The sequence below is a fragment of the Amphibalanus amphitrite genome, unplaced genomic scaffold (assembly GCF_019059575.1).
Source record: "Amphibalanus amphitrite isolate SeventyFive unplaced genomic scaffold, NRLGWU_Aamphi_draft 000119F_arrow, whole genome shotgun sequence".
NCBI classification, from domain to species: domain Eukaryota; kingdom Metazoa; phylum Arthropoda; class Thecostraca; order Balanomorpha; family Balanidae; genus Amphibalanus; species Amphibalanus amphitrite.
The window spans coordinates 568,560-595,352 of NW_024881614.1; the positions used below are offsets into that span (position 1 = coordinate 568,560).

Genomic DNA, 26,793 nt, shown 5'->3' on the forward strand with positions numbered 1-26,793 from the left:
GGAGTGGACCCCCGACCGACCGGACCCCAATAGAGGCGGCGCACACGGACCCCTCGTGAGGGCACCGACCCCTGACGGGCCGAGAGACGGCGCCGAGTCAACCGGTCATTAGGCGACACACCAGCTGGCCTGGTAATGGTAATAATATACCCCGCGCCGTGATTTTACCAGCGGATATTGACTTATTTAGACGGCAATTGTCACATGGTGAATTCAGAGCAGACCAATCATTATTACAGGTAGGGGACATTTATTTTTTCCTCATGCAACATCTGTCAGATTGTAATAAATCGTGGCAAAATAATAAAGGTCTGTGGACAGTGACGATGCCTAAAATTCTGAGTTAGTTTACGACTGAAAAATTGAAGAAACAAAGTTGAACTTCCTTTTCAAGCCATCGTCGAGCACATAAAAACGCGGATGTCCACCAATAGCGTACCCGTGTTTTGTAAATCGATCGTCATATTCTAAGCTGTGTCAATGCATATGAATGTGATACTGCTGTGTGCAATTACATACCTGCTGCCATGCCTCTCCATGGCACCTGTCACCTCTCTAAGGCTCCCAGCAACCATCTGGGCCATCCTCAGTGACTCACCGTCCCATCCAGCACTCTCTCCTCCTCTCTCCTCCTCCTCTCTCCTCTCCTCTCCTCTCCTCTCCCCTCGTCCTCTCTCCCCACTTCACCTGACAACAGGCGTCGGCCCAGATTTCGCTCCCCTATCACCGGAGGCGATGCCATAAACCTCACACTGGCCCAACAGGGACCGGACAGTAACTACCGCAATTGACGCCGTGCTGAACTAATGGACGGCACGACCCACAGGCGCCATTGTAACGTAACGTGACGTAACGGGAGCGCCGTGACGCCGCGTCACGCTGGCTGGGACAGTGTAATGGTTTGTCACTGGACGCCGTGACACTTCGTCGTACACGAGTGACAATGAAGCAAGATGGTGGCTACTACGCGTATGTCTACCCGGATGAAAATGCCAGTGGCATCAGGCATGTTCGGAGGGTGGCCAAGTTTTTAGTTTTCACGATAGGTACTTGTGTTCGAGCGGTGGCAGCGCGCTCTTTCACCGTATTCGAGTAGCAACTAGCAACAAACACAGAGTTGTGCTCGAGAGGCTACACGCACGAATCTATAACGCTTCTGGCCTCCCTGGCTGCCAGCGAGGTCAGTTCACTGTCGTGAGGCGGCGATAGAGCTCCGAGGTCGGCACAGGTCGTAAACCGGCTCATCAGGCTAGTAGCCGGCGAGCGGAGCGGGGCAAACAGGGACGTTTGGGGTGTGTTGCAGGCGAGGGAAGTTGGGCAAGCGCCCTGCAGATGCGCCGGTCTAAAACTCGCCGACAGGCTCAATTACCAGCACTAAAACGTGCGAGTGGTCATGAAACGCTCCTGCGTGCGGGATTTGTTGGCGGACTGATGGACGGTGAACGCCGGGAAGTGACGGGGATGTTGTGACACACATACATCACACGGCAGGGCGGAGGGCTTAGCACGACGATGCCAAACAACAGCTCCATCATATCAACCGTCAACGCAACGTCAACTACAGGCAAAGCGAATTAAACGACGAAAAAGTAATAAATATGAAACCCGTGAAAAACTTGAAGGAAAAACTTTGGGCTGCGACTTATTTAGGCTTTATTTTGAAAAGGTCCTTGTGAATATACGTATACCTTGATGAACTAAAAATAAATTCCCGTAAAGGTCCTGGTATGACCTTAGATTATTCTGTCCAATTGTCCATCTCCCCTGCTGAGCTGCGTCTTCAAGTCATTACGATGATCACCAGAAGCGGCTTTATTGTTTTTCTCAGAAGGTTTTTCTTTCGGTTATGAGAAGATGTTTAGAGAACGTTTTCTTGATAACCTCTGCCAGACTACAAATGATTTAGCTGAACCGATTCCGAATCAATTTCACTGCTCTGCTATCGTGAGCAGGGCCAACTCGGTGGGGAGGGGGAGGGGTCAGGTGGGGCCGCACGAGAGGTCACAGGGTCAGGGACAGGCCGGAGGGTCTCCATGGAGAATCGTGACGCATTAGGAGCCGCTTGTCTGAGTTCGAGCCATTTCACGGAGACAAAGTGCCACTGTTTGGTCAGTTTCGTCAGAGACGTTTTTTGTGACGAGCGCTGTCAGAGTGGAATTATCTCAAACAGACAGGATGTCTCCAATCATGGGTCAGGCTGAACGCTCTTGCTCACATAACCACCTCACGATCACTCACGAATCGCTCACGTGAGGCCATCGTAACGTTCGCCCGAAAACCGGCAAACAAAACATCCATTTGGATCAGCTTCTGGTGGAGCTCTTCTCCGTGAATGAACAACAGCGTGGTCCATGGATGCAGCTGAAGAATAATGAGGTCCTCTCAATAACACGCACCTTTATCTCGCACAACTATCAACCACCCTTCATCCTGAGCGTCGCTCGGCTCCTATTTCACTTATTGACGTGTTTACTTCTTTCTCGGCGGACGGGTGCCAGTTTTCTGTCGCATCATGAACGGTTTACCATCACAATGGAGATAATTGAGCGCGGGATGGACGCAGGTGCGGCCCGAACGGCCGGTCGTTTTACCTCTGCCCGTCTCGGTGGACCCTCTTCACCCTCCCAGGGCCTGTTTACTCTGTCCCACCGGCCGGTCGGGCGATAGAGGCGTCTGGTCCGCGGCTCAGTGACGTACTCTCGCCCTTATTGACGGAGTTCGGTGGAAGGTGTGATTCGTGGCTTTCTTCCGTGTGCCTTGACAACTTTGGGTTAAATCAAAGCGCGATGAGGCAAACAGTTCACTTATTGTGACCCAGTCCACTTGGCTGACGCCCCACTTCGGTCCGAAGCAGAGCAATAATAGGCCGCCATTATGGGAAGTTGTAGCCTGTAGGGCACCTCAACCTGAGATCTAATGATTTTCCCATTGCTTATCATTCAGTCTACCCATGCGTCAACGATCACAGCCCGAAAGGGAGGTTTTCAAGGTCAAACACCTGTCGCGTAAATTTTAACACTCTGAGGCGCTACCAACCTCATAACTGTCATAATAAATCAAAACCGTTTCTCACCAAGATGGTTATTAGCTATCCGAGTGATTATCGAACGCTGAGGGCCTATGTGCGCCCATGTTAATGCCATCCAACCCTCAGTTTGCATATAATGCAAATGATGCGTATAGCGGCCCATCCCGAACCGTATACGATCCATAATTATCCGACAAGAAGTCTGTTGGGGAAGCGTGCCCTATCTCTCTCATCTGCTAATTTGGGCCTCGTGTCGAAGATCCATTGTTCCGCACCGTTTCTGGATAACTAGACACGGAGCTCGTAAACTACCCCCTCCGTAAACTGCCCGTGCAGTGCGGGAGGGGAGGGGGTAATTGGGGGAGGGGGTAGAAAGGCGTCAGTCACGGAGGAACACAGGGTATACTTTTGTGCTGAGAAGTTTTACTACGTACTTGTATTTACCACTGTGACTGTGCCCGTAGCAGAAGATTCGTATTGCGATTTGAAACTCATGGAAAATTGGACGGAAATGAAAAAGTCACGGCAGCCTGAAGGGATGCTGCTGCTATAGAATCCTGCCGGGGCAATCCAGAGTTTCGCAAGCCTCGTCGCAGCTGCGGTGTGCGTGGCTAGTTGTATATTGATGCATGCGTAGTTTCAGGATAATGCAATTAATCATCGACACTCACAGCAAGACCGTACTTACAGAGCAAATCGCCGAAGAGTCAAAGAAAGAGAACATGTGTGCACCTGGTGTTTTAACACTCCTAAAAGCCCTCATTCAATGCCCCACACATAACATTACTCAGTGATCAGTGTCCATGTTCAGTGGCGGCGGAGCGGCCCCTCAAATCGTTTTTGTTGGTGACACTTGCCGGTGAGTTAGTGGCATCTTTACGCGCCGCGCAGCCGTTTCGGTTGCCGGGGAACATCTGCCAGTGCACCTAGATGGTGTTGTCGCATTTCGACGAACCGTGAATTGTGCGCGGTGCACGGTTTTGCGCATAGCTGTAAACGTGGAAACGGTAGGAGAGGAGGGGTATTTGGGGGTTGTTAGCCTGGAGTAGGGTTTTAGCTGCAAAACTGGTGCTTTCCAGCTCTCTCTTTCTTCGCCACCATCTACTTCACTAAAACGGAAAAGTGCGGAAAGAGCTATACCTACAGGACAACAACAGACTGAAACAAGGAAAAGATAAAAGCGCACAAGTTGGCGACAGCCCAACAAAAATGTCACTTCAGAATGAAATAATTCACTTACATTCTCCAGTCACTAGAAATGAAAACTAAAGGCGTACTCAAGATGAAAGTCAAGAGACAAGTACAAACTCTAATTACAGAAGACACACCAGCCATGACTGTGACATCGAAGTCAAATTCCGTTTGCTATGAATAGAGATAAACTCTCCAAATTAATTTAAAACGCCTTCTGAGTTGAAAACCAATATCCGAAAGCATTTCAATTGTCATAAAATCGAACAGAGTACAAATTGGATATCCACCCTGCAGAATTTGACACTTTACAGCCTCTTGAGTCCCGAGTCATGATACCGAACGTCTGAACTCATAAGTGAGCGGCTCAAACAGCGGTCGTATTTCATCAGACCGCCACGGGCGGCGCCACCATCGCGCCGCGCTCGTCGCCGTGGCGCCGCTAGCGCCGCGGGAGCCGGCTGTGAGCGCCTGCAAAGTGCCTGCAGCAAAAACCACGCGCTGCCTCATAAATGGTGAAATCAAATCGCATTTAATGTCAATGGACCACAAAGGCGGCCGCTGGACCCCTGCCGCCAACTGAGAAACCGGACGGGAGACCAAACTGATGCTATTAGTGACCCTTTTATCGTGTGCTGCCAGCGGCCCGACGCCCTTACTGACAACTTAATCTGAAATCGCAGTCCCATACATGTTGAATAAAACGCGATCTATCTGATTTTAAATGAAAGTGGAACGATGGCTGTGCAGAGATGGCATGAGAAAAGATATAACTAGAAGAAAAGTAGCGATGACTTACCTGCCGAAAGCCGTAAAAAGAGATTGAGAGATTCGATTACACTTAAACTTCCAGCAATTAACGTAGCGGGCGATTATCAACTTCAATCTTACATGCACAGTTTTTTTTTTTTTTTTTGATAGCTATTCAGTACTGAGCTGCATGATACGCCAATACCTTCTTAATTCTTTACATCATGGCGTACCAATAACCTCAATTAAATAGGAGTATTGGCTCACGATTTTCCCAAATAATCTCACTTCACAGTCGCTTACGCAATAAAGAATTTATTGATAAAATGTTCTCTCTCTCTCTCTCTCTCTCTCTCTCTCTCTCTCTCTCTCTCTCTCTCTCTCTCTCTCTCTCTCTCTCTCTCTCTCTCTCTCTCTCTCTCTCTCTCTCTCTCTCTCTCTCTCTCTCTCTCTCTCTCTCTCTCTCTCTCTCTCTCTCTCTCTCTCTCTCTCTCTCTCTCCTCTTCTCCTCTGATCTCTCTTCCTCTCCGCATATTCACCTACCTTTTCCTCAAAACCTGTCTCCCTGTCCTTTTCTGCTTCCCGAGTCGTGTCGACCCAACACTCGTCGCACCATCCCCAGTTCATCGAAGCCCTCTCCGGAGCGCTTCGCACTGTTTCCAGCACCTAATGACAGCGCCCTGACGTGCCGACCGGCAGAAAATGTGCCAAAAAATGTGTGACAGCTCATAAACCAGTCGGCGCGCCGCAGACGGATGCCTTTGTTTGTTGCCACACCGCGATGCCGGGGCGGCCACAGGAATGAATCGGCGCCTGTGTTGGGCTCATTCATCTGTCCCGCCTTCAGGCGAGAAATTGGAGTGAGATGGACGCTGGCAAAACATGACGCACCTCAGCTCTACTGCGACGAGACCGGCGCGGCGCTTCCCACCATTTGAGACCGCACCGTCGGAGACGAGGGGGAGGGCAAAAACAGTGCTAAATGAGCCGTCAATAGACAGGCAGGCCGGTGGACAAAGAGGCCGCCTCTGCGGACAGCGCGCCGCAGACGAACCGCCAAAGCGCTGCGGCAAATAATAATGAGCGGGTGTGCGGTCACGGAGCTTGGAAACGGAACGAACGAGACAGCGCGGGCAACTGCCGGACAGAGATAATGTACGAGAGGCAATAGAGGAGCCCGTGAAATGCGCAGCTGGGGTGACCAAAATACAGCGGGAAGCACAAAGGAGCATATTTCTGTGAGTTTTAGAAGAGCCTCCCTGTTTCAGTTCGGGTAAGCTTCGTCCTGATCTTTACTCAGCCGGGCAAAACATTGTGCAATATTCTGGCCTGTATAATTGTGGAATAAGCCAAGCGCAAAAACATATAGCCACATGATGGTAATACCATGGTAATACCATCATGTATGGAAAACGATGAGCGTTTTTAACCTTGTCAATCTCTCCAGGCTGACAAAGCCATTGTCTAATTGAGAAATATTACACAGTAAGCACACAGCAACACACCGTTGCCTCAGATTTCACCCCAATCTCACCTGGTTCGGTTGGGTTCAGCCGCCGTGCGACCGGAACAATAGCTCCGCGGGGCGTCCCATCTCTCCCACTCGTCACACAGTGCGGCGATGGTATCTGTGAACGTGTCACAGGCCGATCAGCGCGTGTCTGTGCACCATTAGCTATACGGTTTGGGGGGCGAATGGTTGACCTGGCCTTAGTGCAGAGAGTGAGGGATGATGCAGAGGTCAGGTCAGGTCAGGAGGAGAGAGAAAGAGAGAGATGAGATGAGAGAGAAAGAGAGAGAGAGAGAGAGAGAGAGAGAGAGAGAGAGAGAGAGAGGGAGAGAGGTGTATAGTCGACTACAGAATGATGTTCCACTTTTCACAGGCAATTATTTGCCTGGAGTGGTAGGCTGTGCCGCATCACACGGGCTGAGTTCACAAAGTTAAGCTTTGTCCCAATGCTCACAATCGACACGCTTAATTGCGTGATAAACGGCACAACTTAGTGGTCCGGTCAACTGACAGCTTTGGAGGAGTGAAACATCATTTTGTAGTCGACTTTACCTAATACCGGTGGCTACTTGCATCAAGCCCGAGCTGAGTGTGTAAAAGTGTAACAACTGTACCTGCATATTAACGACCCATGAGCAGCCCCAGAGCGAGGGGAAGGAGGGCAGGTACTGCGCACATCTCGCACAGTGCAGGTGCACTCTGAACAGAGATGACGTCAGCATGGCCCACAACCAGGAGATCCCGGAACACACTAATGAGCCGCGGCCAACTGCAGCCAGGGGGGGGGGGGGGGCATGCAGTGCGCCATCTGCTCGTACAGGGAGTGAGCCGCCGGCCTAAATGTCCATTTGGTGAAGTTTGACCGGCTCGGACAGTATGCCTGATGGATGTTTGGTGATGCCCTATGGCGGAGACGAGCTATTCATCGCCGGTCAGTGGAGCGCTGCCAACAGTGACATGATCACCCTCTGTCGGCTATAGGGGGCCAGCCGGCGGGAAACGATAATCGCATTTAGACTGATGCGATTCACGCTGCCGTGGACAGCCAAACGAGGGGACAATAGGGCAGGCAGAGTGTCCTGGGGACAGTGTCCGGCGGACAGTGGACACTGCTGGACAGGTGTCAATGGAGCGTGCTGCCGTCATCGGCCGGGTGCCGCCCCTCTCCCTCCGCCCATCCCGCCCCTCTCTGCCCCACTGATATTGTCTCCACTCTGTCCCTCTCAACTCGACTGACATTGTCTTCGACCGATCGCGCCCCCGACCGTACTCTGACCTTTGTCGAGATGCGGCGCAGCGTGGCAATCGCGGCGCATAATTGCCGGCAGTGCGCCACGCGCCGCGGGTGCGCCGCGGGTGTCGCAGCCGCGCCGCCGCCGCCGCCAGCCGCTATTACGGCTGATGGGACGATTAGGGTCGGCCGCAGGGGATGAACAGGTGGCTGTATTGTGAGAGCTCCGATGGACAGCGTCGCCGATGGCGGGGGCGGGAGCGGAGGCGGGGCGGGGGCGGGGGGCGGGAGATGATGCGGGGGACCTTCGACAGACACTGAGTGGACCCTCGCACTCCCCTCCCGGCTCCCAGCTTCCCGCTCCATTCTGATCCCTCCTCACGGCACATCCACCGAGGGACGTGCACGGAGTTGGGCTCTATTTATTGGTACAAAAGAATAAGGCACTGGCGATTGACAGACGGTACTGAAACAGACAGAAGTGCATTATAACTTTTTTTTTAGGAAACCAGGATCGGAACTTTTGAAGCTCACGTTATTTCTGTAGGTCGGTGCAAAAGTAAAATGGTCTCTTGTGTACATAGATGCAAAATTAGACAGCTGATCTGGGATTTAGAATAGCACCTACCTGACCTTCCTGTGTGGCTTCGCTTCAATTGAACGTTTATCGGATTAAACATGTCTATAAAACATCGGAGTTACCATTATTTATAGTTTGCAGCAAAAAGCAAATGATCCAAGTCAGTATCGATATTTTATCGCATATAGTTTTATATCTTTAAACCTTTTCGCAATTCGCACCGCCAAGCCTTCACACACTGCAGCGTGGTGAGGTGGTCATTTAATCCTCCGCGCCGCTGCCCCTGCCGGAATGCGGGGATGCTGCGCCGCCCAGCTGCCCCGTTCGGCGGCACAGTATGGCATGTAGGCGCAGCGACGCGGACGGCCCACTCTTTGGAATGTGACGCCGTGAAGACAGCCTACGAAAATCATGATCTTATACTTCCTGGCCACATGACAGCTAGTGCGGTGGAGTGATATGTTGCCCATTGCTTATTTCATTTGCGTATTCATTTATGTTGGTGTAGTAACTTGGCAGTGAACTAAACGGCAGTGATTTAACGACCATGAATTCAGTTGACCTTGGCCGAGATGTTGTCGGAGCTTCAGTTTTGTAAAATACACACTTGTTTGATCGGGCTGGCACTGTGAGGACCTTGGTGAGGACTTGACGAGCGGACTGCTGATTCGGGAGATTCGGAAGACGACACTACAATTGGCGACGAGGTAGTCGGACCAGATGTGAGGTATGGAGGGAATTCGTCCGCCCGCGGCATTCTTACCTCTTCCAGGCCCGCCGGTGGTGCCGTGGAATAACTGGTTTCCGGACTTCGAAGTTTATGCCATGGCCATAGGTTGGTCAGCATGGAGTCAGGAGAGGCAGCAGGCCTTGCTCCTGCACTGCCTTGGGCAGGAAGGGCGGAGACTGTTTAGAGCTGAGTGCCCAGGAGGTATTGTGAAAACAGAGCCCTCTGACACCACTTTGGTTGAGGATACAGTAGCTGTCTTATGTCGTCTGTTTGTCAGTAAGACTGATATCATCTCAGAGAGGATAAAATTCAGGAAGTGCAGACAGCAGGCTTCTTCTGTTCGTACCTACCTAGCCAATCTGAGGGAAGGTAGTCAGAAGTGTGCATTTGGTAACTTAGAAGATGAAATGATAAGAGATCAGTTTTTGGAAGGATGTTCCTCTCAAAGGCTTAAGGAAAGACTGTGTCAGGAAGAAAACCTAACCCTGCAGCGTCTTGAAGTCATCGCTCTCGCTGCTGATCAGGCTGCTGACCGTCAACAAACTCTAGCTGGCAGGTCTCCGGAGCTGGGGGCAGAGGTCCTCAAGGAGGTGGCAGCGACTGAGAGGAGAGGCGGCTTCTCCACCCGGCGAGACTCAGAAGGCAAGAAACGACAGCAAGGTGAGATGACCTGTTTTGCATGTGGCCGTAAAGGACATAAAGCCAAGAGTAAGGAGTGTCCAGCCAGGGTCAGGAAGTGTAACAAGTGTCATGAGAAAGGGCATTATGCAGTCATGTGCAAGCGTCAGGAGTCTTCGCATGCCTGTGTGGTAGAAGTGTCGACTGTGCACCATGTGCCCTCTCAAGTGCCTCGTCCCATGATGTCTGTTGGCATTGATGGAATTCAGGTCCAGATGTTGGTGGATACAGGATCGGGAGTGAGTCTGTTACCCAGCAGCTTGTATCAGGAGCAGTTTGCGCACGTCCCTCTACAGATGTCTTCCATCAGGCTTCAGGGATATGGAGGACACCTTCTGCCTGTTCGTGGTATGATGACGGCCACAGTGTCCTCTGACAGGGGATGTTCGACTGAGGGTACCTTGTTCGTGGTGGAGTCCCACAGTGTACCCCTGCTTGGCCGTGACCTACAGCAGCTGCTTAGTGTTACAGTCAAAGATGGCAATGTCGTCTGTGCGGTAGAGGGGGAGGATGCAGAGGTTCTGCCCGCCATACACGGCTTTGTCCACAGAGTCAAGGTGAAGGAGGGGGCCACTCCGGTCCGTCAGAAGCTGCGACCCCTGCCGCTGTCGGTCAGGGGTGAAGTGAAGGAGCACCTGGAGAAGCTGGAGAAGCAGGACGTCATAGAGAGGGTGGACTCCTCTCCATGGGTGTCACCTGTGGTGGTCACCCGGCGACGGACTGGTGGTATCCGTCTCTGCTTGGACTTGAAGGAGGTGAACAAGAGCATCATCTCAAGTAAGCACCCCTTGCCTGACATGCAAGAGATGTTAGATAAGCTCAGAGGAGCCAGAGTATTTTCTTCACTAGACATGAAGTCAGCATTCAATCAGTTGATGCTTCACAAAGAGTCCCGTGACTTGACCGCTTCCATGACGCACGAGGGTCTCTGGCGCTACAAACGGTGCTGTTTTGGACTGTCGTCCATTCCAGCGGCATTCCAGAAGGTCATGGAAGCCGTCCTGACGGGTCTGCCAGGGGTGATGGTGTACATGGATGACATCATTGTGTTTGGCAGGGATGCACCAGAGCATGATGTCCGGCTGCAGCAAGTCCTCGCGCGACTGAACGCTCATCGTATCACCCTGAACGAGAAGAAGTGCTTGTTTGGTGTCCCCACACTTGACTTCCTCGGGTTGACAGTGAGCGCAGCTGGCATCTCGGTCAGTGTTGAGAGGACGAGAGGGATGACGGAGTTGACGTCACCGCGGACCAAGGCTGACCTCCAGTCAGCTCTGGGCCTTTTTGGCTTCTATGCCAGGTTCGTGCAGGGCTACTCGTCGCTGGTGGAGCCTCTGCGCGCGGAACTTCGTTCGAGTGCAAGTCACGAGTTCGAGTGGTCTGAGGAACTGGAGCTGGTCTTCAGGAGGGTGATCGCTCTGATCACGTCCAGTTCTGCGCTTGCCATGTTTGACCCCACCTTACCGACAGTGGTGACCACGGACGCGTCTGATGTTGGTCTCGGTGGGGTGCTGAGCCAGATCCACCCGGAAGGAGAGCGGGTCGTGGCGTTCGCATCCGCTACCCTCTCCTCAGCACAGCGGAAGTATTGTGCGACTGAGAAGGAGGCACTGGCTGCTCTATGGGCTATTGAACACTGGCATCGGTACCTGTTTGGCATTCACTTTACCCTCAGGACGGACCATCAGGCGCTGCTGCGACTTCTCACGTCCAGAGGAGTCGGACGGGCAGGAATGAGGATCAGTCGCTGGGCCAGTCGCCTCCTCGTCTACGACTTCGAGATCCGTCACGTGCCAGGCAAGTGTAACGTGGCTGACGGTCTCTCGCGTCTGCCGGCAGTGGGCGCGGAAGCGGCTCCAGACGACGAGGAGCAGCTGGTGGCGGAGATAGCTGAACGGGTGGAGCGTCTCTCGGCAGTGAGCAGAGGCGAGCTCCGCGAGTCAGTTCAGACCGACCCTGTTCTCAGGAAGCTGAAGAGTCAGCTGGACGAAGGGTGGCCGGCAAGGATTGCCAGCTGTCCTGACGACCTGAGACCGTTCTTCCGCTGCAGGCTGGAGCTGTCAACGGCTGACGGTCTCATCTTCAAGGGCGACCGGATCGTGGTTCCGGAGGAGCTGAGAAGGCGTCTTCTGGATCTTGCTCATGAGGGGCATCAAGGCACGGTAAGAACTAAGCAGCGCTTGAGGGAGCTGTTTTGGTGGCCCGGGATGGACGCCAACGTTGAGTGTCTTGTGCGTCAATGTGCTGCTTGCGCTACCGCTGACAAGACTGTCAAGGTGAATGTGCCCCCACTGAACCCGGTGCCCCTGCCCCAGACGCCCTGGAGTAAAGTGGGCATAGACTTCATTGGACCGATGGAGGGAGGTGGGGTGCAGAGACGTTTTGCTATTGTCATGGTCGATTACTACTCAAAGTGGCCAGAGGTAGCATTTTGTGCGCACCCCAACTCGGAGTCAGTGATAGAGTTCATGGAGGCTGTTGCGAGTCGAGAAGGATACCCAGAAGAGCTAGTTTGTGACAACGGTACTGCATTCACCTCTGCTGTCTTCACAGGCTACCTGAAAGAAGTGGGTGTGAGACAAATCAGAGTGACTCCCTATCATCCAAGGGGGGCGGGAGCAGTTGAGCGGTTCAATAAGAACGTCAAAAATGTCCTGCAGACTGCGACGGCCGATGGTATGGATTGGAAGCGGGCCATCCGTGAGTTCCTATTGCCATATAGGTCCACACCCCATTCCACTACGGGCAGGTCACCGGCGGAGCTGCTGCGAGGGAGGCAACTGCGCACCAAGCTGCACGCGGCGGCTGAGCGTCGTCCGGTGGACGACTCGACGACGAGGGCGCGGGTGGCGACGCAGCAGGAAAAGCAGAAAAAGTACTTCGACCTGAGGTATGGTGCCCGGCCGAGGGACTATGAAGTGGGAGAATGGGTGAGGTTTAGGCTGGTGCCCCGCCCCAGGAAAGGTCGGCAGGCCTTCTCGTCTCCGAGAATGGTGATGGAAAGGAGGGGACGTGTCTCATACAAACTCAGCTGTGGGACATTGGTGCACGCTGAACGACTAACCCGCTCCACAGATCCTTCGAGCGGATCGCCGCCAGCGAGACGGAGTGAAGTCGGCGGTTGTCCGTCTCCGGCAGGCGGCGGCGGAGGACCGCCGTCTCCGGCGCGCGGCGACGGAGGACCGCCGCCGTCTCCGGCGCGCGGCGGTGGCGGAGGGCGGCCGTCCCCGACGAGCGCCGGCGAGGGAGAGCCCCCAACGAGCGACGGCGGTGGACCGCTGTCCAGGGGCCGCGCATCGTCTCCGGCACGCGGCGACGGAGGACCGCCGCCGTCTCCGGCGGGACCGCCGCCGTCCCCGGCGCGCGGTGAGGGGTCGTCGTCCCCGATACGTGGCGACAGTGTGCGCGGTGAGGGGTCGTCGTCCCCGATACGTGGCAACGATGCGCGCGGTGAGGGGTCGTCGTCCCCGATACGTGGCGACGGTGGGGGACCGTCGTCCCTGGCGCGTGACGGTGGGGAACGGCGAACGCGGTGTGGGAGACGCATCAAGACACCAGCGCGTTTCCGTTAATGGAGGGGGGAAAATGTAGTAACTTGGCAGTGAACTAAACGGCAGTGATTTAACGACCATGAATTCAGTTGACCTTGGCCGAGATGTTGTCGGAGCTTCAGTTTTGTAAAATACACACTTGTTTGATCGGGCTGGCACTGTGAGGACCTTGGTGAGGACTTGACGAGCGGACTGCTGATTCGGGAGATTCGGAAGACGACACTACAGTTGGCATGTCGCATTTGGCTTCCGTGTACCGTATGCGCATTGCGCAGCGCTCAGACCCAGACTTATTGATAGGTATCAGAATGGGTACATAAGTTATATTTTCGATATATTTCGATTAAACAACATATGGATGGCATTTACATACATGGATCCGGCCATCTTGGCCTTTGATAAATGCAGTGCTTGGGGGAAACATAACAACGATGAAAACTGGTCATACTGTTCATGCCAAGCCAATCTTTGGAGCAGTCGTTTGCCAAAATAGAGCAGCTCCCTTGAGTTTCGTACCTGGAAATATTCAAACTGCAATATCTTACTAACCAGTATAACGCCTTTTGGGGCGACTAACGGAGCGAGCGAGAGTGTGAGCCTTGCACGTGCGAAATTTCGAGGGGGTACCTCCAGCTGACTTGTGCACGGCACCCTACTAACCGGTCTCTAGCGATGTGCCAAATTTGAGCACAATCGGCCCAGCCGTTCTCGAGATCTGGAAGCGGCACCCTGCACGTGCGCACGTGCAAAATGGGTCCCAACTGACTTTTGAACGGCACCCTACTAACCGGTCCCTAGCCATGTACCAAATTTGAGCGCCATCGGTCCAGCCGTTCTCGAGATCTGGAATCGACCCCTGCACGTGTGCACGTGCAGCAGCACCCCAACCCCGACACATGGATATGCATTGCCTAGTCCTAGTGGGTGCCTACCTGCATGCCAACTTTCAGCGCAATCGGCCAAGTAGTTACCGAGATATTGCAACAATTACATACAAAAGTGACACCTCTTCGTTTTGCACGTGGCAGTGGCACGTGCATAAGGGGTCACCCACATGCATCGGGAATAGTCCAATACTTGGTAGAAGGAATGAAGCTACCCTACAAAAATTACCGCATGTAAATCGGTCAAGTGGTTGCTGAGATATAAGCGTCGCAGAATCGTGACCACGGCCGGCCGGCCGGCCGGCCGGCCGCTCATACTCAAAAATTTCCGTTATTCTACGTAAGACTCCGCTCGCTTCGCTCGCTCCGTAACAAAGAACAACGTGCACGACAAACTCTACTCGGACTGCCGCGCTGCCTGGTGGCGTGGGTCCGCTCGCTTCGCTCGCTCCGTAATTAGTACCTACCCAGCCCATTTCAAACTTGTGAGATCGCTGTCAAAAACATTTTGCCGCAAACAGTTTAGCAAACGCTGTCCCCAGCTTCTGACCTTCAGCTTCTCCGCGAGTTTAACCCGCGCACCGACGGGGGGGGGCGGATATCCGCCCCCCCTGAGGTTTTTCGCGAATAGCGGGAAAACCGCGGCGCGTAGCGCCGCGAAATTTGGTATGACTATTCCCTTATCAATTTTACACATGGTGTGCAAGTTTGAACCTCCTACCTTACAAGGTCAGGTCACCAGGTCACTTTGAATGACCCAACCTCAAGTCACTTTTTTGCAACTTTGTCACCGTGCCAGAGCTACAGTAGATGTCGGAGGCCTTTGAAAGTCGCAGGATGTTATTAGGTCATTAGTAGCTACAATTTGTTTATCTCGGAATTTTGATATCGGTGACCTAAGGTCAGGTCAATTTCGCGACCTCCCCATTATAAGTCAATGGGGGAAAAATCAACTCCCTGTTTTTACCACTAAAACGGGTCGGAATGGCCCCATATACCATACATGACTTCATATACGATCAACCTTCACTACCTTGAGGTCTGTTTTGCTGTTGGGCAGCTGTGAGGTCATGTGACGTCATCAAAGGTCACCAAAGGTTTTTGGCCAATAACTCCGTACAGGAACAAGATACAGACGCGTGGATGGTCTCATTGTGTTCAGCTCGTCAAGACGCATCGAATGATATACATGATGACCTCGAGGTCACGTGACCTGAGGTCAACCTTTGACCTTGACCTTTCGAGGTCAACATATATATCATTCGATGCGGATTGACGAGAGGATCACGATGATGCCCTTAGTTTGTTCCTATCTTGACTAATTCGAAAGTTATTCGAGAAAAACTCTCTCCATATTTAGCGCCGCCATTTTGACTTTTTCGACCCCTGTGACGTCATCTTTGACCTGACCTGAAAATGACCTTAGTAAAAATTGTAGATCTTGACCGTGCGTATCCGATGCCGTTTACCGCTTGTCGCTATCTTGCTTCGTTCTCGAGATCTCAGGGGGGGCGGTCATCCGCCCCCCCCCCCCCGTCGGTACTAAGTTGGCGCAGACCCCCGTCGGTGCGCGGGTTAAACTTACTCACCAAATACTCAAGAGCGAGAATACACAGACTAACGGCCGACGCCAAGGGAACTATGATCAAAACCGCGGCCAGATCATTGTGGCTCAGACGTCTGATGACGGCGACAGAGTCGCAGAAATCGTCCCCGTGCCAAACCCATTTGTTCCTCAGGCGTTGCACCGTTCCGGCCTGGTTCATCTTCAATAACAGCTTGTTCAGCGCCTTCTTCAGCTTCTTATGCCGTTTGGAGATCGCCAGGTAGGTGTTGGTCTTCGGCGGCACGTAGTCCAGCAACGGCACGAGCTTGCAGGCCTCGTTCCCCAGTACGAAGCTGAGTCGGTTGATGGCGATGAAGGTCATCACATGGCTCTGCGTGGTCACGTGGACGGTGTCAGTCGTCAAGTTGATGGCTACGAATCCCTCTCCGGAGACTGCGCGCCAGTAGAGCTCGCGTTCGACGGCGTCGTCGCTGCTCCTCCAGTCGTTGAGAATACCGAGACCTGGCTCCATGGCGAACGTCCAGCCGGGCTGCTCGGAGAACTCCCTCAGACTGCTGATGGGTCGACTGACGTCGCTGACGGTCAGACGGGAGGTCAGCGTGGCCGTGTAGCTGCAGTAGATCAGAAAACCGAGCATCCAGCTGGAGAGGGTTACCAGGCGGGCGGCCAGCGAGCGCGGGGTTCGCTCCCAGCCCTGGCCGACCAGCGTCATAAAGCTGAGGAATAAACACGAGCCCCACGTCATCTCGGATACCGTGCGGCGCGTCTCTGCTCCGGGGCGACTGTAGCGCACGACGACGTGCAGTAGCGCGGAGACGATCAGCAGGAATGCCAGCAGCGTCCACCAGACGGCAGCGTCGAGCGGCCTCAGCAGCGCGGCCACTGCATCCGAGTCGAGGCCGCGACCGGTCTCCGATCCACCGGCCACGGAGAAGGCGTACTGGTCGCGCTCCACGGGCACCGCGTCTACAAAGTGGACCACCGCGGCGCGGTCCACCCTGTAGGTGAGCCAGCTGAGAGCCACGTCCGCGCGGCCGGCCGCCAGCTCGCCCACCAGGCCGGTCCACGTGCCGTTGGGGTCCAGATAGCCGTACCCGCCGCCGTTCAGCAGTGGCTGGATGCGGTACCGTAGTCCCAGCTGCTGCGCGAGGATCTCCCACAGCTGGTACAGGTAGCCGTCGTAGGTATACGACCCATTCGCCAGCTGGTTGATGATGAAGTGAGGTCGATCATCGATGGCTGTGACGACTAGCTCTTCAGGGAAGTGTCCTGGTTCCGTCTGCCCCAGCGGATTGCCCGACCATCTCTCTCCCACTGACAAGAGATCACCGAGTCGAACCATCTGTAATGAGAAGCGTCTCTACCGCCAGGGCCGGTGAAGTTAAGGCCCTCTCTTTCTCCTGAAGGGAAGTGCGGGTCCTCGCCCTACCGTCAGGGCCGGTGAACTTAGGGTCCAATTTTTTCCTGGAGTTGATGAAGTGCAGATCCTCTCCTTGCCGCATGGAACGGTGAAGTGAGGGCGGGCAGAACTGGCCTCAGTTAGTATGGAGAGCTCACGGTAACAGACAATGCTGCGTTGATTGTAGCCATATGCAGGTATCGCTCGGTGACCAAGAAATGTCCTCAGAGCGTTTGATGAAACGAATGCTCGTTACGTGTCATTTATTCACGAATATCCAGTTATTATTTGATGCATTTGTGTGTAGCGAATGAGCTGGTGATCAGCTATCTATGTGAACAACTAATAATGGCAAACCAAAAGGGCAAATCGCTTGATGGAACGCTGAGCTCGGGAATAGGTACGGTTGTGCAGACGGACACGTAACGCTGCAGCCAGGCTTTAATGCTCACGTTGTCATCAATGTCAATATTGAGTCTGGTGGCTAAGTTGAACAAAGCAGCTCTCTCTCTCTCTCTCTCTCTCTCTCTCTCTCTCTCTCTCTCTCTCTCTCTCTCTCTCTCTCTCTCTCTCTCTCTCTCTCTCTCTCTCTCTCTCTCTCTCTCTCTCTCTCTCTCTCTCTCTCCTCTCCCTCTCTCTCTCTCTCTCTCTCTCTCTCTCTCTCTCTCTCTCTCTCTCTCTCTCTCTCTCTCTCTCTCTCTCTCTCTCTCTCTCTCTCTCTCTCTCTTGTATCAGTCAAATCAAGAATATGTTATTATCTAGTTATTTGCCACTCCTCTATGAAGTCCTTGGTGGTGATAACAGTGATGACTGATGATGATGATGATGATGATGATGATGATGATGATGATGATGATGACGGTAATGATAATATGATAATAACGATAATGATGCATGTTATAAAGCACTAGTACATCGCACATGTTTATTCAGCGACCAAAGTACATAAACGAGGCTAACAATATTCCAATGATCATAGAGGAACTGAGAGCGTGTTCTACCTCCATTGACATCCTGGCAGTGTCTGGTCAGGCGAAGCAACAGCCATCCCATGGATCGATGACGCATCCTCGCCCTCTATTCATGCCAGTTGAGCCCAGCCCTAGAACTCATTGATGGCGAACAAGGTCATATGCTGAATCGGCGGCACGCGACGGCTGTCGATATGTCAGCGGGACACATTCTCTTTTCGAAAAGGTGCAGCGTAAATGCCACTGGTGAATGATGAGCGGCAAAGTATGGGACTGAGGAAAACATGCCCGAGGGACGCGGGTGGGTGCATAGCACAATGATATTGCAGGACGTATGGAACGAGTATGGTCTGATGAAGCAGAATTAATCGAATATTCAGATAGCTGTCACTATTTGGGGGACGAAATATTGTCAGCAATTGGTGGACCAACTACTTTATGGACACGAAGGGGTTGGGCGATGTGTATGGTTTCGGAACGTCATTAGAGGCAGCTGTTCAAAATGTACTGAATGGTATCGAAAAAAATACATACACCAGCTCGAGTTATTGATCGACAAAATACTGCTACTGACACTGGGTTGACGGATGTTTATAAATGTTTTCCATCGGTATTGACCGGCAGCTCTTACAACTTTTCACTTCTTTTTTATTGCCAGCTTGCCACTTTCAGTAGCTACGGCCCTGCCTTGCGCAGTACGATGTTTGGATATTTTACCACAGCCACACCACAATAGATAAAAGCTCCCCTGGGAAGTTCAATTACATTCGTAACATTGACGGGCTATGGCACTCCCAAGTCTGGACACGCTCTCAGGCAGGGCCCTAAAAGGTCGCAGTGCGGGTGTTCCCTGAGCTTCTTGCTCAAGGCGCCTGACAGATTTCCAACAACCCGGCTACTCTCTGGCCTCTGTCAAGATTCATCTATGTAGAATGTACATTGTGCACGAACGGAACATTCTGCGTGAAGTTCAGTTTCCTTAGAAATCTGCAAACTAGTAAGCTAAAAAAGAAGGAAGGTAGACAGTAGCCGTTTTCACGACGGCCATCTGGTACACATTTGCTGCACATCTGGTACAGATTAGGTGCAGATTTGGTCAAATCAGGTTCAGTGTGTCTCTTAGCAGCTATCACCTAGGGTTGCACTAATTGCTTATATGCCTGCTTTGTCATATTATCAGAGAGCATAATCGATTAAAACACTGAAATAAATTCATAAAATGAAGATATTTGCTGTAAAAGAAATTACGTGCAGATTTGGTCAAATCAGGTGCATTGGCCGGATAGCCCGTCGTGAAAACGGCTAATGCGTATTATAAAAGGCAGTGCTAAATGAAAAGAAAAAGAGCAAAAGACGTTAATTGTTTATGTTCTGTGCATGTGCGTCACTTTGCATGAGCTTAGTTTGCTTGGTCCTCAACCCAAAAGGGCGGTGGCGTTTGGCAGTTTAGTCATTCAATGTGGATAGCCACAAACCCACGCCTTATAATGAATGAGCTATTGATCAAATACAAGAAAAGCGTGGCGGCAGACGTGTCCCACCCTGAATGCACAACTCGACCTTTCCAACACACTGTTTGCCTGCGTTCTGTCTTCTGCCTGACCGCCACAAGCCTGCAGACTATTTGACTTCTGTCAAGTGAGACAAGTCGCCAATGTGACAACAGCTATCGACCTGTTGGCGTGCGGCGATGTCAACATGCTAATGTTGTTTTACATTCTGATGAAGGCGTGTGCTCTCTTTCCAAGAGACCAAACACTTACGCCTACTAGGCAGTCCACAAAAGAGCTCTTTTGCTTCGGTCAGCCTCCTACAGCGGAGGTGACCGGGCTAGGTGACTGTGGGTGCATATACCACAGGAAGAGCGAGAGGCGAACACCGGCGCTGGAGCTACCTCATCCAGGGGCCCCAGTCTACCTTCGCCTCGTGGTGTTTTATCAAACTCCGCGAAACTGTGAGTCTACATACAGCTGTTGTCAGACCCGAGAGAGTTACCTCGCTAAACACTAATCAGCGGTGTGAAACTTTGGAGCAAAGTCTAATCCGAATAGGACACCAACGTTAAAGCCAACCGGCCTAATTTCAACGGCCAACGGCTGTAGTCGCACGGCCCCAGCGGTCCTCAATAGTGTGTGAATCAGTAAAAGAGAGGAGAAGGTCACCACAATTATGAAGTCCGTCCATCCAGAGGAGTCACTAGCAGTTGACGATCGTCACAAGACTGTCGGATGGGTGGAAAAGAGCCAGTCTGCTTCTTCCCGACCGCTTGAGTCGGGGGCGGGTCGCATTATCCTCTGGCTTTTCAGGTTGGGCGGTCAGACAGGTGGGCGCGGCTGGCTGGCCAGAATCCACGCGGCGGTACACTATGCATTGCTTACATTTGCATCTCTGACGCTGGCTGCTAACAACGCCCAAGCAGGCATTATCCTTCTGCAGATGAACGACGCCTTCTTTTCTGTCGCCATGGCGACCTCTCTATTCGGAGTGACACAGGTACTCACGTGGATACCTCTCACCTGCTCGTTCTTTGTGGGAAGAACTCGCTTCGAAGCTCTGATTCCTCGTCTCAAGGAGCTGGAAGACGATGTCAGTGCTTTTTCTAGCCATACCAGCGGCGTTAAGGTGCTAAAGCGTCGACTTGTCAAAATGTTGATATCGATGGTGGCATCAACGCTTTTGGTGCAAATTAACTACATGCTTTTTCTTAGAGTTAACAAGAGCTGCCAGGCATCAGCCTCAAAATGCGCTAAAACAATACTGCTGGGAAATCTTTACGGAGGACTGGAAACCATTATGTACTCAATTGCTTTGAAGCTCTTATTCGGAGCAGAAGCGATTCTAAACGGATTTCGGACAGTGAATTCCGAACTGACCAGCATGGTGAGCCAGAAACACGCAGAGCTGACAAAGCTTCATCGCCTGAGAAAGTGTCAAGCAAAGCTGAGCGCCTGCTTCTGCCAGATGGCCGGCGGCATGACTCCCGAATTGGTGACCTCCATGCTCTACGGCATTGTCGCGCTCATCTCCGGCTTTCTGGGCATTCTCAGCATGATGAAGACGGGCAAGGGCCTGGATCAGATCTCGACTGTCATTCTCCGCATGTGGGGCGCTGTGATGACGGTGGTGGTGCCGTGCGAGGCGGGGCAGATGCTGCTCGACCAGGTGGAGCAGATCCGCGAGTCGCTGTTGGAGCTGCCGCCGACAGATCTCGCCACCGGTCAGGAGCTGGGGCTGTTCGTGGAGGCGACGCGCCGCGACGCGGAGAGGCTGGGCGACATCAGCTTCTACCGGCTGCGGCGCTCCACCGTGCTGGCCATCACCTCGGCCGTCATCACCTACATCATCGTCTTCATTCAGTTCCAGATGACCGAGTTCGAGACCCCCTGCCTGCCGAAGACATCCTGGAATGAGACAGCTGTCGAGCCTAGACTCTGAGACTCATACATGTGGCAGAATCGGGAGCCAGAACCCAGTCGGACACTGAGACATCCACAAACAGGGGGCTTGCTGGAGTCCCGGCGAGCTCGTACAATACGTGTGAAGGCTGGGCATCTCAGGATGAGCCAAACCACGTCGGCATACTACGGACGGATGGCTTCAGAATTAAAATATTGTAACTCTACATTAGATCAGCATATCAATAGCTCAGCGAGGCAATGTTCAACATTCAGCCTGGTAGTGTTTTGACCTTTTTCTCATGACAATTGACATACGAAAGAATTCTAAGAAAGCGACGTTAACAACTCTAAATTCACCAACCCTCCTGGATCCTGCAACAACATTTGTTTGATCTAAGTGTTTAAATAGTGAATAGTGATATTATACTAGTGCATGCACGGGATAAGAAAAAAGTAGATCGTCACGAAGCATCTTCAGCACTATGACTTGTCTGAATCTCCTGTCTCCTGCTCAACGAGCAAAGTAGGTAACAAGCTCAGGAAATAGCATTTGAACACATCAACATTCCTGACCACCTCGCAACTGAATACTGCACTATATACTGCACTATATACTGCACAGTGGTGTATAAGGAATAGAAATCTTATAAAAAAAATATTATTTGGAGAAACTTTTTGGGGATATGCCCCCGCAGCGTCCAAGGCCGCCTTTCTGAACCCGGCAGTGTTTCCGTTCTGTTGTTATTGCTGTTGTTGTTTTAGTTGTTGTTGTTGGTGGTGGTGTTGGTAGCGGTGGTGGTGTTGCTGCTGCTCCGTGGGTGGGTGGTGACATAGAGAGAATAAACTAAGCATAACGTTTACCGCCTGATTATGCTCGCAATAGATATTCATAATATCCTTTTGAGACAGTGCGACAGAAACACTCTATATCAGTGTTTGAACATTGCCTTCAAAACTTGACCGCTACCTCCTCATCAGTCATCACATTCGGGTTACTGCCAGGGTGTGTCTCGTTTTGTCAAAGTGAAGTCCAAAGGTTGAATAAAATGAATGCACAGAACAGGCCTTTGTGAGATGACGAATACCCTCAAATGCCTTCTAAGGAAAGACGACAACGAAGGACTGTGGCGTGGTACTTGATTCACGAAGCATCCACGCTGCATGAAGATTGATTTACTTTTGTCACAGATGGGCTGCTGTTGCGTGCTGTTCAGTTCATAGCAGTGCTAACATGGGTTGCCCATGGCGGGCATGCACTACGCGACTGTATACATTCAGTGGCGCGGGAACTTCTTCCAGACTGGGGGGGCTGAACCATCATAGAGATCAACCTAGGGTACCCCCAAATCTAGTTTTCTCATCGGTTTTAGGCCACTTATTTTTCAGACCTTGGCCTTTTCAACGAAAAAAAAAGAAGAAAATATTTGCAAAAAAAGTGAGGTATTCCGTCTCAGCTGAGTGAAGAAACTACCGTTTCGGCAACCTGAAATAAAGGTTTTAAGCTGCCAAATGAGTTGCCGAGTCAGTAAAATAGGTAGATTTTTCGATCACATGCTTTCTTCCTTTGTGACTCACAACCCCTAATTTGGGGAGGACAAGCTGCCCCAACGGTTCCTGGCCTCATGAAAAGTTGTGAGGCACCGCCCCCACGGCCCCAGAGTTGTGAGGGCAAGCTTCCCTCACTGCCCTCTCCCCCGGTTCCCGCGCCTATGTATGAATCTATGAAATTGTGTTGGTAGATTTCCGATTTCGATTCCTCCAGCTGGGGGGGGGGGGGGGCTCAAATACATTACGAGCCCCCCCAGCCGAAAAGTTGGAGGGGCTCAGCCCCCCCCCCCCTAGCCCCCCCGGTTCCCGCGCCACTGTATACATTTCTTCAGTTTTATGATCCAAATAGGTCCCTCGACACAATGAAAGCTGAATCATTGATCCATCAGGTCCGAGCTCAGAAGCATTGGTTCTGTTGCCAGATTCACTTTCTTGGATCTATTCACATGGCACATGTCTAGCAAAATGCTGGGACACAGCTCTTCTCAAACGAGTAAATCGCTTCTCATTTCTCCCACCATAGACCTCTGTAGTCTGTATACCTCTGTATACGGTATACAGAGGTCTATGCTCCCACAGACACTCGCCATTTTTTCATTCCCAACTCGCAGCTCGTCCCTACCAGTTGGGAGCGAAAATATGTAATGTATTTTAACCCGCGCCAGGGTGGGATCTAAGCCAACTTCGCCATGGTCTTGGTGGTGGTGGTGGGGGGGGGGGAGGGTATTTGTAAGATAAAAGATCTTACAGCGAGCTAGCTATTGCGCTTTTCCGCGTCTTTCTAGCTTTCGTACTAACCGAGATAACCTGGTATGGCCAAAGTATCAGGATGTTTAAGAATGTTTTCGCCCAAAAGTAAAGCAATTCAATTTTCCACCCATTGACTTTTGATGTAGAGGTCACAAAGTTGACCTGACCTTAGGTCAACGATATCAGAATTCCTAGATAAACAAATTGTTAGCTATGAATGATTCTCACAGGCAATAACCTGAGTTTCACATTTTATCTTCGGCCGTTTTTTATGTTTCCGCCTGATTTTACACTTTTGTTTCAGATCCAGAATATATTATGTATTTTGCATTTTTTTCGACATTTACCCGCCACTCCCAGAGTTCAGACCCATCATAGGCAAACCGTACGTACATCCTTTGTCTAAACGGAGTGAAAATTTCATCGAGCCACTGGCGACGACTGGCCTGTAGCCCGCGTAACAGATCACCACGTCGGGATATCGGGACCAGGCAGACGCTTGCAAAGTAAATAGTATCAGTGCATTGCCCATCGGCTAAAGAACGCGACCTAGTATTGGCCTTAATGGGAGGCGTCGAAGTGACAAGGAGAAGCTTCCGGCAAGCGTTCTCTCCAGGGCGAGCACAGTGACGCTCAGCACGGTCGCAAGGGGCAGGATCGAGAGGATGGGCAGCATGTCGCCGAAGGACATGTTTCTGAATGTGTCACCCCCTGAGCTACACATATCCGGGCCCATCGAAAACCACTTTCTGTGCAGTCGGAGCAGGATGCCAGCCTCCGACAGCCTTTGCATCATGACGTTGATAGCTCTTTTCAGTTTCGGGCGATTTTTTGCGACAATAAAGTAACCGGGCTTCATTTTAACCGGACCGTTAAATACAGAAACAAGCTGGCATGCTTCTTGTTTGAAGTTGTAGAGGAATTTTGTAATGTCTCCGTACGTCATCATTTGTGGTCTTGCAATCCGATGGCTGGTGTTGGCGTAAATCAAAGGGACGAAACGATCTCCGGTTATTGTCAGTCGATACAGCTCCCGTTCGTAGACGTTCTCGCTCGCCTTCCAGCTATTTAGGATGCCCATGCCCGGCTCGATGGAAAAGACCCATTCAGGCTGAGCGAAGAACTCCTGTAGATTGCTGATGGGTTTGGGTACGGTCGTCCATGTCAAGTAGGAGATCAGGATGGCCGTGTAGTTTTGATAGATGAGCACACCGAGCAGCCAACCGGAGAGGACCGCCGTCCGCGCGGCCAACGAGTCCGGGGTCCTCACCCAGCTCTGACAAACCAGCGTCATGAAGCTAGAGAGAAGACATGAGCCCCAGCTCATCTCCCTTAGCGTCTGCGCCGACTCAGCCCTGACGTGGTTGAAGCGCACTGCAGCCCAGACGACGACCGCCACCAGCATCAGAGCGCAGAGCAGCAGCCACCAGACGTCCCGATGCAGCGGCTTCAGCAGCGAGCTGAACATGTCGAACGAGACCGCCGGTGCGCCTGTCGACCCACCTCGGGGGACGTAGAACCTGTCCTCAGTGACGGCCATCGGCACGGCGTCGACGAAGTCGATGACCTGGGCGCGGTCCTGCTGGAAGTAGTAGCCCGCTATGGACAGGTCGGCGCGGCCGGCCACCAGCTCCCCAATCATGCCGGTCCACGTGTCGTTGGCGCCGAGGCTGCCGAAGCCGCCGTGGGACAAAGGAGTGATCCGATACCTGAGCTTGAGCTGGTCGGCCAAGATCGTCCAGATGTCGAACAGGAAGCCGCTGAAGCTGAAGGAGCCGTTCCCCAGTCGGTTAATGATGAAGTATGGAGGGTCGTGGATGGCCGGCATTCGGAGCTCTTCCATTCCAAGGTCTTCGCTGGGGTGTTCCGTTGGTTCCTCGGCACGAGCCCCTTCCACCGAAAGCAGAGTACCGACGCGAATCATTTTTTGGACAGGAAACTAGGATTCCGCTCACTGACTTGGCTTTTCCGCGACGAGTTTCTGATCGGGAAGTTGTGGGGGCCTGAGACCCGTCTCGCTTGGCGCTCAGCAGCGCACTGAAGACTTCGACCTGTTTTCGTCTGGCTTGACCGAACAATTGTGCCAGACACTATTGTGTCGCTGTCAATGCAGATGCGTGAAGTTTTAATGAGCATGCACGCCTGAATGACAAGTCCTTCATCGCCGAATCAATAACCTGCATACATTATTGGCGTCGAGAGATAAAAGAACGAACGCATGGACAATCTACTGTTATAAGTGGTTGCCTCTCTTGTATTTATTTTCCGTTGTTCACTATCATTGTTTCGAAAAGACGTTTTCTTTAACGTAGCACCGCAACAAAACATTGCCATCGATTTCCCATGGGATGCTTTTCAGCTGAGACAGCTATAATGTTTCGTGCTAGATTGTTCAGAGCGTCATTTTTGTATTAGTCCATATATATTGGATTTATCCCAGGTAGGTCCCAGGTAGGTCACTGAGGGCCCATTTATGCTCTTGAGGGCCCAGCGAATGTTCTCGAGGGCTTATCGAGGGCCTCATCAAGGTCCTGAGGGCCACTATAAAGTCCCCAGCAAGAGAGCTCATTAAGGTTCCAGAATAGTTCATGAAGGCCCTGAAGGTCCAAGGAGGCCTCCCTGAGGGCCTAAAAAGGTTTTTGAGGCCCATAAAGGTACCCTTGGCCCCATGATGGCGCCTGACAAAGGTTGTGGACGCCCATGCAGCTTCCTGAAGACCTCATGACAGGTCCTTAGTGTCTCATGAAGATCCTTGAGAACCCACACCTTTCTCTTAGGACTCTTACTATCAAGGCTTCTGAGGTTCATGATAACCCCACACCAGACTCTAAGGACAATCACTAGTCTCTAAGAAACCCCATGCAGGTCCCACAGGGCCCTATGTCGACCTCTGAGAAAATCACGCAGGCCCCTTAGATGCCAAGCCGACATCTGAAGACTCTTCTTCAGGACTCTAAGGGCCCCATCGCCCCACCCCGACGTCTAGGGGTTTTACGCGTACTCACTAATTAGTGCCCTACACCGGTC

At 52.1% G+C, this 26,793-nt stretch overlaps 2 protein-coding genes across 2 annotated transcripts; both read right to left on the reverse strand.

The window, feature by feature from the left end:
- Nucleotides 1–15,729: 15,729 nt before the first annotated feature.
- Nucleotides 15,730–17,042, reverse strand: LOC122381353 (glutamate receptor ionotropic, kainate 4-like). The gene is made up of 2 exons (XM_043365412.1): nucleotides 15,882–17,042; nucleotides 15,730–15,750 (listed from the first exon to the last, which is right to left on the reverse strand). The coding sequence occupies exons 1-2, from the start codon at nucleotides 17,040–17,042 to the stop codon at nucleotides 15,730–15,732; spliced, it is 1,182 nt and encodes a 393-aa protein (XP_043221347.1).
- Nucleotides 17,043–22,226: 5,184 nt separating this feature from the next.
- Nucleotides 22,227–25,609, reverse strand: LOC122381354 (glutamate receptor 1-like). Its single transcript, XM_043365413.1, has 2 exons — nucleotides 24,795–25,609; nucleotides 22,227–22,275 (listed from the first exon to the last, which is right to left on the reverse strand). The coding sequence occupies exons 1-2, from the start codon at nucleotides 25,607–25,609 to the stop codon at nucleotides 22,227–22,229; spliced, it is 864 nt and encodes a 287-aa protein (XP_043221348.1).
- Nucleotides 25,610–26,793: the final 1,184 nt, after the last annotated feature.